A 14,825-nucleotide genomic window follows, 5' to 3' on the forward strand; every position below is an offset into this window, starting at 1 on the left:
CTGTCAGCACACCAGGCCAGGTCAGTTTGGTTTCGGACAGGCCAGGTGGTCACGCTTACTCTGAAAAGCCCCTTTAAGAGACAGTGGCAAAGATGGACTGTGGTGCTAGGGAGCATATGCCCCAGCCCATCACTGCCCGGCCCAGCCCTTAGCAGAGGTAGGAGGGATGGGCTGGCTGCTGTGGGACACCCCACAGTCATGAGAGGGACCTGCCTTCCAGAGCCCAGAAGAAGCCCACTGGACACACATGCACATGCACACACATGCACAGCCTGAATCCATGCCTTGTGCAACAGAGGAACCTGACCACAAAGTTACCCGCAGCTTCCACCTTCCCTGACATAAGGAGGTGATGTTTATTAAACACCCAGTGGATGCCTAGACTGTGAGTCGGCTACTCTATAGGCCTTGTTGATTTAATCCTCGTGGCCACTCTCTCGGATGATGCTCTACCAGATTTCATTTTATTATAGAAGATAAATTATATTTTAACAGAGAAGGATACCAAGGCCCCAGATACAGCCCTAGACACCAGGCAGTGGAGCCCAGAGCCCACATATCCCATGAAGAAGCTTGATTCCAACTAGTAATGGCAGCCTGGCTGGGGAGCACAGGGTGCCAGGAAGAATCGAGACGTAGGGAATGACAGATTGTTCCATAATGCCATGGTGGAATATTGTTCTATATCATGTTGTAAGGTATCACCACATCATATAATAACATTATATAATAACACAGCTCTACCCTGAACTGGTGACACTCTCGGCTAGGAAGCCCAGCATGGAGCCCTTTCTGGGGTCGCCCCTATGGGTCCCAGCCTCGGTCCCTCCTGCCGTGGAATCCCAGGTGCTGTGGGCAGGAGGGGTCTCCTGGGACTCCTCCAACGGCCACTCGCTGTACCATATGGAAGCTTGACATGCAAACAGCTTCCAGCAAAATGGGGAGGGAGGAGCAGAGTCAGGATGGGGTGTCAGACAAAGCAAGCAATTAGTTTTGCAAAGGCTGTCAGGAGAGTAAGGGGCGGGGACAGACAGTGAGTGGTGTCAGGGAAAACGTTCTAAGGGGAGCCTGGAGCCCCGTGATTAAGGAAGAGAGGTACTCAGGCTCACCGGCACTTCTCACTCTTTTTTTTACAGAGCCCAGGCTCAGTGGGTGCTGCCACAGCCTCCTGCCACCGTGGAACTCAACAGCGCGCATAACGCCAGGGCCCCCAGTTCCATTCATTCTAGCCTGCTTTGCGTCCCAGGAGACGAAGTTCGAATGGGATGACGGAGCAGTAAGGAAACACACAAAAAAATAAATACTCTCCTTCCCAAAGCTGAACCACCAGCCGGACGTCCAGGAACTTGGAGATTTGTACAATCCATGGCCATGGCCACATCCAGCCGGTGCCAGAAGGACAGTTTTTTATACTTTTAAGGGACTGTGAAAAAGAGAAGAAAGAAAAGAAAAGGCCACAGAGACACCACATCACATGGCCTGCAAGGTCTGAAATATTTACTTTGTGGTCCTTTCTAGAAAAGGTTTGCTGGCCCTGCTCTAGCCCCACCAGCTGATTCCTCACAAGGCTCTACCCTTTCAGGCTTTGGAAGGTGGTAGTGGGGGTGGACAGGTATCCAGCACATTCCAGGCTCTCATCTAGTCCTGATGGGGTCAGTGATGAGTAAAGTCCGTGCTTAAACATACACTTGTCCCACACACACACGCACAGGCACATGCACACACACACATGCACATGCACACACACACAGGCAAACGCACACGGTTTTCTGAGCCCCCCACTCCAGCCAGGCACCGCCAGGCCAGGGGTGCAGAGCAGGAGACACTGACCAGCCGCTGCCTTCAGGGAGCTCACTGTCCCTCAGGGATACAGCTTCAGTGGAGGAGGCAGCGGAGCCTTGTGCCCAGGTGACATGCCCTGAAAAGCTTCTGGTTGGGCAGTTTCAACCTCTTCCAAAGTGTTATCTGAAACTGATCAGTCTGGAGCTTCCTAGTCAGCACCAGTGAGGCCATCTGCATGGTAAGATCCCCCAGCCCCTGAGGGAAAGTGGATTTCCCTGAATAATCTTTTCTTAAGCTAATAGCCTTGGCCCACCCTCTACTACCTGTAAAAACCTTCTACTTTGTGTAACTCCCTGCAAGTATCCTCAGAGGAGGCTGCCAGTTCAAGAGCCATTTCACAGACAATTGTGAATTTTGTTTTCTAACAATCCGTGCATGTGCATTCATGCCAGACCCACTGAGGACACTCCAGGAACATGCACCTCCAACAGAGGTGGGTTCCTAAGTCCTGCACAAACCAGACAGCAGACATTCTCCACACCACACCGCTCGCTGCAAAGCCACAGAAGTTTCTTCTGCAACCTCAGGGAGCCAGGACTATGTCCACAGCTGCCACACACAGGCACACACATGGGGCCTGCCCTAGAAAACAAAAAGTATCTGGAGAGGAGGAGAGGGAGCTTATGGACTGCACACCCAGCAGTTAGATGGGTATCGCGAGGCATCATGGCATGGTGAATCAGCCAGCGTTCTCCCCAGGAGATTGCCCCTACCCCTTCAGGACCCTTCTGCATCCAGAGAGACCAGACCCGCCACCCCAGCATCTTCCTAAGTCACAGGAGGTGCAGAATGCCTCAAAAGGCAAGAGAAACAACCTCAACCAGAGCTCCACTGTGCCTTGGAAATGGGCAACTGGGACTCATATCAGGGGGCCTGAAAGTCACTCTCCAAAAATTCCATCATGAGGTTTCAGGCTGCCAAGAGTTCTGGAGGAGGGCTGCGGCCAACTCTGCTCCAAGAACTTCATCCTGGGCCTTGGTCATCTGCCAGAGTGGGGCTTGGCCATCAGGTGAGAAGAACAGGATTCTGGAAAGACCTGGAGCCGGATCTGCTCCCGGAGCTTCCCCAGATCTCAAAAGGTTTATAAATTTAGAGCACAGTGAGCATTCAGGAACCAAATTCCAGCCCCCTGGAAGATTCTATTCTCTGGGGATGCCCAGTCGGCCTGGATAACCACATAGGCCAAGATCAAAACTCATTCAGTCAGCCACCCCAAGAGAGCCGAGCCACAGCCCCCGCTGGGTTATCCAGCAAATTCCTGGTAAAACCAAGGGGACCTCAAGCCTGAATCTCAGCGATGATGGACGGGCTGTTTCCAAGCACCCCTCTCGGGGAGACATTGGTACTCACTGACTGTGGCGATTATAAATAATTGGTGTCTATTTATAAGACCTTCGAAGGCCAATTCTCCTCACATCAACAGCAAGAATTAATTTCTTTTCAAATGTCCTAGAACAGATGTTTGCCGTTGGGCTATCTTTCTGCCGATGAACAAGGCTCTGGGCATGAATGATCACTGCCCTTCCAGCCTTTCCTTCTCTCCCTAGCCCTTCACCCACTGCTCCCAAGTCATTGCTCATTTTCTGTAAAGTCTATGAAAGACGCCCCCCTGGGAGTGCCTCCAAATTCAAAGCATATAGCAGAACAAACAGGAGCAAAAAAGGTTGGGGGAAAAGCCAGTGTGTGCAGAACAAATTGGCCGGTGATTATTTATACTGCCCAGCGAGAGCCCCAGCGTCGGGACAGCTGATCAAATACGCTTGACCAGCGAGCAGCGACCATCGTGATTGCAAAGGGCCCTCTACACGGTGCTGTCCTAGGGGCCCAGCTGGAACTGGGTGGGAGGGGAAGGAGACCTAGCAGGGCCATGCCGAGTCCAGCCCATGCCGTCCACTGTTCAGTGGGCAAGACCCCTCCGGACAACAAGATCTTCCTGCCGGAACAAGTAGAATAACCCCAACACGAGCTCACACAGAGCCGCGGCAGGTGTGCGAGCAGAACACGGCCGTCCACATCAAGGGGCTCTCAACACCAGGGCCGTGCAGCTAGCTGTCCTCCACAGTAAGGCAGCCAGGGGCCCAGAGACAGGAACAGACACTGCCATGCTGGCATTTCATGAAAACATATGACACGTGATCCCCCTCCTGCGACGTGCCCGGCTCTCCACCTGCAGCTGTGGCTGCCGAGGCTGGTCCTTCAGGGACAGGATGGTCAGTTTCTCATTGGCCCCTGAGCCAATTCCCAGGGATTCTCCCATGTCTACATCTGGGTGACAGGAAGAGAAGGGCAGCCTCTCCCCCGGGACACACATCCAGCTGATGCCTCTGGGGTGATCCTAGCTCACCAGGATCCACAGGAGAAATGGCCTTCAACACCATCCTCCCAGAGGGTCCTTGCTGTCTCTTTCTGAGCACAGGGCCTGAGCAGATGCTTGGGGCTCACGGGGAGCTTCTGCAACCTCTAGGACCATTGAGGACACAGTACAGAGAGCTGACCCTTCGACCTCTCTACTGACGGGGTACAGGTGGCCAGGCCTCAGCCCATGGCGTCCAGCTATCTCCTGGCCTGACCTGGACTCTCCCTGTTCAGCGGTCACGTCCATGTTCACATTGTGCTTCCCTGTGAGTAAGCACAGGCTCGTCCCCCAACCCACTCACCAGCCCTAGGGTGGGCAAAAGCCTAACATCTCTGGCTTGCTCCCAACACTGGTGATTTTGAGATTTAAAGTTTCACCTGCAGGGCCTCCCCAGTGGCGCAGCGGTTGAGCGCTGGGTTGCGAAGCTGCCCTTTGCAGCGCCGGTTCGATCCCCGGTCAAAGGGTGAGGGTCCCACATGGCGTGCAGACCTCTCCTGCCGCCCACTGCTCCCCTCAGCAGTGTATTTCGTCACTCTGCCTGTTCTACTCTCCGCTCCGGCTCTGGTGAATTCTCTCACGCTCCCGCGCCTCTGACTGCACCCAGTGCTAGTATAAATAAATAAATAAATCTTTTAAAAAAATAATAAAGTTTCACCTGCAGTCACAAAAAGGAGTTATCCTCAAGTGAGAGGAAGTGGACTGGGGCTAAGGGGCGCACAGCTCACAGACGTGAGCTCCAGCCTACAGACCTGCTCGCCGGACCCTCCTACTGAAGACCTTGTTGGTAGATGCTTTATCAATGGTCTGAAGTCACAGTTAAGTGTGATGTCATCTCCCCAGTGACATCACAAGCTCTCTAGGGGTCAGGCTCACTGAGGGGCCGCTCCTCCCACTTGCTGGGACGCTCGTGTGGACAGGGTCACGTGGCACGATGCCAGCTGCGCTCTGTATTTATCATGAAATCTGACATGTGAGATCTGAACTTACTAAGATGCAATGACGGGGGTGACTTATCACGTTACCAAAGGCTTATTTTCTTTCAGGGAAAAAGTCACAATTCAATTCCTCTAGGGAAAAGCCCTACAGGGCTCAAAATATCTATTTCAACATCACCGAACAGAGACACGGCTGGACCCGAGCAGAGGTCAATGTACCGGCCAGCTATCCTGACACAGCGGCCCAGAGTGCATGGTACTCACCAGATGAGGCATCAGGAGGTCAGCCAGGTAGACAAAGGCAGCTCCAAGGGTGAAACCAATGGCCACGGGAAAGAAGGCAAAGACCCCAAAGCCCCCAGAGGACGTGGCCATCTCGACCGCTGGAGCCAGGAGAGACCAATAGGAAGCTGCTAGCATGACCTAGAAAACCACAATGAGCAACAGGTCATTAAACTGCTCCAGGAAGACCTCCCAAATGGGGTCTGCCACACCATACCCCACAACTCCTCCCCAGCAAGTATCATGCCAAACCAGAAGCCGCCATAGAGTTCCTGGAACCAACGTTGGAAGAACTCAGTTGGGGCAGGATGGAGTGGACCTTGGGAGGATGATGCCTACTTTGCTGTCGGTCGAACTCTAATTCAGTGGTTCTCACCAGGGGCAGCTGTTTCCTCCAGGCAGTACCTGGCAGTGCCACGCGAGGGCAGGGAGACGAGGCTGCTAGAAGCATCTGGTGAGTGGAATCCAGAGAGGCCGGGAAACATCCCGTGATCACAGACCCTGCCAGTTAAGAAACCTCTGGCCCCAAACGTCATCATGCTGCTGAGAAATGCTGTTCTCACTGAATGCTTCCAAAACAAGCTGTTCACTGCTTTGTGAGCTCTGCTGCGTTACGAGACAACGCTGATTATTGCAGTGCTTGCTGATGGTGAGCTGAAATCTGTCTTCCTTCCATTTTTATCTGTTACCTCTGGGTCTACTCTCTGAAAGGCCAAAGATGTTGTCTCTATTCTGCGCTATCTGACAGCCTGTGGCATTTGTGAACACAACCGGTGAGTCGATGTCAGCTGGGTCCCGTCAATATTCTTATCTCTGAAAAGGCAGAAGGGAGCTGATATATGCTGGTCAGTCACCTACTCTTTCCAGAGACCAATATTCACATGTGACATCTTATTTTATCATCACTGCAACCCTGGGAGGCTGACGTTGTTTGCTAGTGCTATTTGTAGATAAGGAAACTGAATCTGGAAGAAGATTATTTGCTCAAGTTCCCACAGCCAACAGGGGGCAGATCCAGGGGACGGAGCCGGAAAGACCATGTTGACAGAAGAGCCACGAAGCTCGACGCAAATCGCTGTGAGGCCAACTGGATGTAAGAGCCTCCAGTGCTGAGCGAATTCAACGCTCATCCACCGTTACCCGTGCTCAGGAGGCTGTGACGTGTTCTTGCATGAGCACACCCGCTACCTGTGGAACCACATGCTAGTCATCACTGACATGGGAAATGGTGAATGGGTTTCTAAAAATGACTTAATTATGCCTTGTCATAAAAGAACTTCAGTTTCACGCATGTGCAAAATAACCTGAGTGACAGAACCAGGTATTAGCACGGAGGCAAGAAAGAACAACTCCATGCAGCGAGTGACTCCTTCCAGTCATCACCCAGCCAGAATCACTCGCACAGGGCTAGATTCCCCCAGCAAAGGCTGTAGGGCCATTCACAGGAGATTGTATCTGTGTCAGAAACTCCCAGAAAGAACGAACATGTCTCATCAGCTCAGCCCCAGGAGGCCATCGAGGGGACGAGTGGACAACTTCCCCATCCACGGCCTCATCCATGCCTTCCCTGTGTCTCACTAGCTTCTGAGGTCAACAGCCCTGGGTGCTACCATTCCCAGGAAGCTCCCTGGGGAGAAGCACCTGGACCCAGACACAGAACTCTCAAGCAACCTCCCAGACAGCCCCGTCAGCAACTCTAAAACCACGGGATCCAGCGAAGGCTGCGCCATGAATGAATCAATGACAAGTTAATTTACAAACTGATCTTGATCTGGCTCATCGACAAAAGATGGGAGCAGCTCAAATGCACACCAGTGGATGGACGAAGAGACAAAACCTGTTCAACAGACTGATTTTCAGGCACGAGAAGGATGGCATGAGATGCTACAACGGGGATGGACCTCAAGAATACTAGGAAGGAAGCCAGGCACAACATGCCACATATCTGTGATTCTGTTCAGATGAAATATCCAGAACAGGTCAACCCATGGACAGAGAGCAAATCAGCGACTGATAGGGGTGGTGGGGATGGGAAAGGAAGCGGCTGCTCAACGGAGACAAGGTCTCCTTTGGGGGACGAACATATCTGGAACTCGAGAACCAGGATGGCTACACAACACTCTGAAATCCCCTGAATTGTGTCCCTCAACATGGCTCATTTCATGGCGTGTGGATTTTACCCCAAAGTTGGTTTTTTTAAAGTGGGCTTGGGCTTGGCCTAACCAAGCCTGAGAATCTGATCTCATGGTGTTCCCCTTCTCTGTGCTGAGCTCCTGATCCCCTTGCCACAGCCCAAGAACTTCCACTGGAAAATGTGAAAAAGGCAAGACCCAGGCCTCGAGCCCTCTCTTCCAGCCACCGCAGACACCTTGCCTGAGTCCATGTGTATCGCGGGAAAAGACAGGATCAGGAATCAGGTGTGAGTCTGAGTGTTGGCTGTGCGATGACCTACATCTCCTGCAGCTCTGCTCTGAACAAACCTACAGTGGGGTGGTAACAAACTGACAAGGCTGTTCTAGGAAGTCTATGTGGCAATGCACCCACAGCGCCACCCGAACTCCTGGCAGGAAACAGCTGCAGCCGGATCCCTGTTGGGTTGGAGTCTTCACTCTCCTGAGTCTGCCCTCCCCCTGCCTGCTCTCACCCCGCCTCCCCTCTCCACCCCGCTCTACCTGGTCCTTTTCCATCCCACTGGATTCATCATTTATGTCCATGTTTCCCCAGGACCTGGTGCATGGCCAGAATTAGGGCTGTACCCCAGCCCCTGCAACCGGGGTATTCCTGGACAGAGCTGGTCAACTCTGTTGCCTAAGTGAGTTCTCTGTTATGAAGGGGCACGGTGGGGGTGCAGAAATCAAAAGAATCTATAATTAGGAAGTGACTCAACACTTACTTTTTTCATCTAAATTTTAAAATGATTTTGCCTTACAAGCTAAGTTCTATGCCAGCTCACACTCAGATGGCCTCGGCCTTAGGCATACGCTGGCTGAGCAGCTGTTCAAAACAATGGAGCTTTTCTTGGGTGTGAAAAGAAGTTGACTTTCGGAGCTTCCAGAATAATGCACTAAGTGCAGCCTACTGATAGAGTTGAAACGGGTTTTTATGTGGTGACCTAATTCAAATGCTTCATCTAACAGATTTAAACTGAGACCCCCCCCCCCAAGATATTCAGCGGATTCACCAAAGCCCCAGAGCCGGCCACGGCCACAGAAAGCGGGCACCCCCAGATCAAGTCAGGACCATCTTCACCCCTACACTGGCCCAGCGTCTTTTAAGAAACTCTAAATGCTACAGCATGAAGACAAGGTTTATGTTGCTGCCCCTTTTCATCAGGCAAAGAAAGCATCCAGAACTGCAGCCTGGGGTTCATCAGCTTTAGCAATACCCCAATGTAATCAATCTCCTGGAAATCCCCCATTATTATGACAGCAGCTATTCCCAGAAAATGCGGCACTAAGAAATATTTGGCAACTAATAAATGGCGATAATGATCTTATTAAACATTTTCCTCAGGAAGATATATCGGAGCTTACAAACCTAAGCCCATGAAGAGCCACGACTGCTAGAAACAGAACCCCCCAGCAGCAGAGCCGGAGCTCGGCTCAACACAAAGTGCGTGGACATTACACCCTTGGTCTCAGGCTCAAACAAAAAGGCCCGGCTTCCTCACTCATGGACAACACGTCAAAATGGGAATGGTCTCAGTGCAACGTGCACCCAGATTGGATCCTGGGGTCAGGAGGAGGAATCAGAGGGAAAACTGGGGAAATCCAAATAAAGCCTGGGGTTTGGACAACTCAGCCATGGTTATGAAAGATGCATGTGCGGGGGAGACTGGGCAAAGGTCATGTAGATTTCCTGCTATTGTGCAACCTTCCTGAGCCTCTAAGTTACTTCCAAACCCAAAGTTTTAAAATTGAGTGGCCGTTTCTTAGGACTGAGGTTGAGGAGAGCGTGCCTGCTGAGAGGTATCAACGCTGCAAGTGGAGACCTGAAGACAGGAGCACCCAACGTTTGCTGTGGGGTCAGCACCATGACTGGTCTGGGGCCTCTGGGGGCGGAAGTCAGAGTGGGGGACTCTGTGCTTCCATCAGGGTGGGGGACAGCCAGCAGAAGGCAGCTTTTAAATTTTTAATTTTAAATTAAAGCCCTGACTCTTAAATTACATAAGCATCTATCTCTGGGGAAAATTTTTAAATAAGCTGATCATATAATTTGAGGATACAGTAATGTTCTCTATCAATGTGCAATATGATTTTTGAATGTTTCCATCAAAGACCCTGATTTCATGGTGAAAATCCCATGGAGGAAGGATTCTATGTACATAAATGCCAATTCAGAAATATTTCTGCCTGATAACGAGACACCCACCTAGACCACATGTTTCTGGGGAAGACCCCTAGACCACAGCCTTATGCCAGAAAAACAACAGGGACTGGAGGAGACATTTAAAATCAGCAGATACCTATAAGCTCTTTAATTACCTGAGAGTGAAACCCCCCACTTCCCTTCCTTAGTTCCCCAAAACTAGCAAAACTCCTAAGATTCTTTTTTTCAAAATATCATGCAAAATGCCACAGGGATTCATATATTAAAATGCTATTAATTTCCCTCTGGTGTCAGACGTACCAGCACAGAGTCATCAAAAACAATCAGCTGAACACCTAGTCACAGCAGGCAAATCTTCTCATTTATGTTTAAGTGTTCATTTGGGGACAATTTCAGCCCTGGAAATATAAATGAATTTGTGAAGAGTTCCTTAAGGAATACATCAGAATATTCTGGCATGATGGGTGCAGTTAAGCAATTCTTTTATTATAGTAATGACAGTGTAAAGACTGGAAGAAAATCCAAGCCACAAAACAATTTCCCTCTCAATAAAGGAGAGGAAATTCTTGCACACAGCTCAGTTACATGCACCAAGTATCAGCAGCAATTACTCAGTGAGCCTCTAAAGATGGTGCACAGAAGACAGGAACACAGAGTTCAAAATAACAATAACCAACTGGGGGCTGCAGAGTAGACCCTCCTTAAATGTCTATTGCAGCAAATGAACATGGACTTGAACTTCAAGGACTTGAGGTCTCCAACAGGCCTTGAGTAACCAAGGCACAGGTAAACTTGCAAAACAAGTCAAGGCAGTATTACTCCCAATGGGCCTCCCCGATGGCGCAGCGGTTGAGCGCTGGGTTGTGAAGCTGCCCAGCACTCAACGGATTCGATCCCCGGCTGCTGGCGAGGGTCCCACATGGCTCGCAGACCTGTCCTGCCGCCCGCTGCTCCCCTCAGCAGTGTATTTTGTCAGTATTCCTGCTCTGCTCTCCACTCTGGTGAATTCTCTCACCCTCCCGCGCTCTGACTATACCCAGTGCTTGCATAAATAAATAAATCTTTAAAAAAAAAATTACTCCCAATGTACAGAAGTCAAGTAATATCTCTAACATCTACCTTCAAATCAGATGGCAAATTTTTAAAAGGCAATCAGCGACTATTACAGGAACCATGTCATATTTAGCCCTGGGGGTGCTGGAAGGAAGGAAGATACAAAAGCCAATCTGGTTCCCATCTTCAAGGTGGCTGCGACCCCTAAGAGAGAGGACAGGTCACATCTGAAATGACCAAGAAGGCAACTGAAACAATAAATGAAGGCAGCCTGGGGCGATTCCAAGAAAGGAGACAACAAAGTTGTAAAAAAGTATAACGCCAAGAAAAACACGGTGAAGGGCTCTTAGAAGCTGGAAGTGGTTTAGAAAGGAAACTGAGGGCGGGGCCCGCTCGCCAGGGAGGTCAGTGGGAGCTGTCTGGGAGGCAGGCATGCCAGAGCTTGCGTCTTGATCAGCCTAGCTGGGAAACAGGATGTGCGTTGGGGTGCCGTGAGATAGCTGGGTATAAGAGGCCTGGCACAATGACTTGGACTTGAGACAATGGACGACCTGTTGCCAACTCTGGTGGTGCACTAATCTCCTGGAATTTTCAAACGACGAGGCCAAGGCCACTCCACAACCTAGGAAACCACAGACGGGCTGTTGGCTGCGGACTCCCTCCTACACGGGAGGCGGTGAAGGCCTGACCCAAACGGAGCAGAGGGGCTGGAGGAGGAGAGGAACCTGCACATGTCCTCCAAAATGAGGGAGCCCACGTGCATCAATATCAAGCCACCCTCCAGAAACCCAGGAGGGGGCAGATGAATTTTGCATCGATTCAGCTTCCAAATTTGGCACGTCAATCATGACTTGAGCATGAATAAAATTCAAAGGGAGGCTACACACCTGTACTGAATTTCCTCTGCATCAAAAGCCCTCACACTACACCAGCTTCAGATAATTTTACAGGATTTAACCTAACAGCTCAAAATTATCATCATTTACATTCAGCTTCAATTACAGATATTCCCTGTAATTGATGCAGACCTGCTGGAAAGGCCTGGCTCATTCGAACTACATCCACCCAGCGAGGATGATGGCAGGGGCTTGGCCTCTAAGTCTGGGTGATTGATGTCTCCAAACGAGGAAAACGTACTGGTGCTTAAAAAGAAAATCTATCGGATCTCCCTGGTGGTGTAAGGGGTTAGGACGCAAACGATGAAGCTGTCCGCAGCCACTGCAGCATGAGTTCAATCCCTAGCGAGGGAGCTACCCACATGGCACGGCAGACCTCTCCTGTCTTGCCCGCTGCTCCCCTCAGCAGTGTATTTCAGTAGATCCTCCTGTTCTGCTCCCCACTCTGTCTCTGGTGAATCCTGTCACCCACACACACACACTTCTGGCCTGCACCCCGGTTCTTGTACGCATAAATAAATCTTTAAAAAAAAAAAAAAGCTATCTATGACCCACTATCCCTCTCCTCGACAGCTGCCCAAAAGGAAATGAAAACTGATGCCCACACAGGGACTTGGACAAGAATGTTCACGGTAGTTTTATTCATAGCCCAGACCTGGAAACAACCAAAGTGTCCGTCGACAGGCAAATGGACCAAGACGTTATAATATATTCATAAAATGAGATATTCCTTAGCAATAAAAAGAAACAGTAATAGCTGACACAACCTGGATGAGTCCCAACATCATTATATTGAGTGGAAAACTCAGACAACGTAAGATAAATTTATATACAAGACATATATGTACACAGTATGAATACATTTAAGCACAAAAATATGCAAAATTAATCTATAATGTTGGAACCATAAAGCGGTTGCCTGGGAGGAGAGGCAACGTGACTTAGGTATAGAATCTGGGGGAAGAGAAACATTCTCTACCTCATTTGGGTGATGGTTATACATTGTATAATTGCAATTATATTGAATGATATATGTGTACATATGTGTAATGATAACTATATTACATTATTTTATAATAGCATATTATTTCATAATATATAATTACCTAATGTCTTACAATTATAATACTCAAAAGTTATAGGGTTAACACTTTAAGATTTAATTTTCTGTCTGTAAATAATATTCATTTTAAATTCTTGGGAAATCTGCGGGCACCCCTGATTCTGATGAGGCCCATTTGCTCCGTGGGCAGTCCATTGGGTATCCAGGTTCCAGGGTCCAGACTAAAATGGCCCCTCTGAGGATGATCTTTGCCAAGTGCATGACAACACCAAGGCCCAGAGCTGAGAGTCAGCCATTCTTAAATCCAGTGGTGTTAGACAAGCACAGTGATCAGGCCCAATGGACCTCTCAGCATCCGTCCTCAGTGACCAGAGGTCTTCATTGGTGAGGCCTGGACTGCAGCAAGCTCCTTAAAACAAGGACAATCCCCCAAGACCTCAGTGGACTTCAAATTTATTGACCAACAATCTAATTCTAACTTCCTCTGGCAAAGCAGGGAAAGAGCCCAAAAGAGTTAGGCATCAGGCCCAGTCCTGGCCCCAACCTAAGGTCCCACGCCGAAGTGCAATTCAACTCAACAAACACTTACTGAGCACCTGTCAGGTGTGAAAGGCCCACCTGGACAGGAGCACACCTGTGATGACCCTTTAGCTACAACTGAAATAAGACCACGGGGCTGCAAAGTCAAACAATATTTAGACATTTGGCTTGAGTTTGCCATTCCTCTTCCACAGACCTATTATGTGAATAATAGAAAGACACAAGTATAGTAATTACTTTGATCCTTTCAAAGCAGATTCACACTAGCGGGGTGAGGGCGGTCTCCCATAATCCTTCAGCTTGCCAAGATCATTAACTCCAGGTAGACTGAAAAAAGGGGCGGGAGAGGCAGGGGGCATCCTTACTGCAACTTTTCACCAGCTGGTCACCAAGAGAGTGAGAACACGATGTTGCCCAAAGCAACCTCCCCGTGGCACCCAGCCACCAACCCATCAGCACCCTCTCAACTCCGGCCTGTTGATGGACAATCACACCAGCTGGACAGGCCTCCCCCACCCCAACACCACCGCTCATGCACGCTGCTCCAATCTGTCCCATCTCTGGCTGCTAAGCAGCCGCCCTTGCCAACATTTGAAGGAGGGGAGAAGGGCGAGCCGTCTGGCTCCACTGAGAAAAACTCGGAGACCGAGATACAAGGTCCCTCTCCCTCCAGAGAGAGGTTAAAACTGCTGGTGTTGTGGCTCTCTCCTGGCTCCAAGGAAATGGCCTACGAGGCTTATAGCAGGAACTTGATGGCCAAAGAGAAGGAAAGATACCACCCCTTGTTCCAAACAAAATCACAATTCATTGTAGCACTTGTGGGAACACGGCTTCTCATGGGAACACAGACTCTCATGTGTTTCTGTCCTGACTCACTGAGGATGCGGGAGAGCCTATCAGGATGGTGGCAGAGATGCCTGGGAGGGGCATGGCTAGAGGGCGGGGCCATGGCACACCACCTCAAGGAGGAACTAGGTGGGGTGTGAAAGCACCACCCCCCCATCTGAAATTCAGGTTGAGCTGCTCATCCTGTATTTCATCTGCAACCCTGGCTAATCCCAGCAACAATTCCAGGGCATACCTGTTCTCTCTCGCTCACGCTCTCTCTCGCTCATCCTCATTGCATTATCATGGATAAAGAGCATGGTCCTGGGTCACACTGCCTGATTCAAATCCAAGCTCTCAGCTGGGAGCCCCGGGTAAGAGATTCCTCTCACCAGGGCTACTATTTCTTCATATAGAAAATTAAAATAATAAAAATCATAGAAATAAAGCAGCACTCATAAGTAAAATGGAACTAATAACAACATCATTGACATATAGACTGACCATTTGCCAAGAACTGACTTATGCCTCCTGACAGCTGGGAACTATTATGATCCCTACAATCACATGAGGCAGAGGAGGTTAAGTAATGAATGGCCAGATAGCCAGTAAGCAGCACAGCCAAGGCTTCAACACAGCCAGTGTGGCTCTCCAGTCCCTGAGCCTGACAACAGCACTGTCCCCAGGGAGGGGCTTGCCACCTA

General features: G+C 49.9%; 1 protein-coding gene across 4 annotated transcripts in view; it reads right to left on the reverse strand.

Moving 5' to 3' along the window:
- The window catches only part of SLC39A11 (solute carrier family 39 member 11), a gene marked incomplete at its 3' end in the record, with an annotated part of 239,994 nt that overhangs the window by 198,863 nt on the left and 26,306 nt on the right, over positions 1-14,825 (reverse strand). For all 4 annotated transcript variants that reach the window (XM_084238722.1, XM_084238721.1, XM_084238723.1 and 1 more), the window contains one exon: positions 5,398-5,556. In XM_084238722.1, the coding sequence (XP_084094848.1) occupies positions 5,398-5,556 (159 nt within the window). The remainder of the gene's footprint in view (positions 1-5,397; positions 5,557-14,825) is intronic.

The sequence above is a fragment of the Talpa europaea genome, assembly GCF_964194135.1.
Source record: "Talpa europaea genome assembly, chromosome: 7".
NCBI lineage: Eukaryota > Metazoa > Chordata > Mammalia > Eulipotyphla > Talpidae > Talpa > Talpa europaea.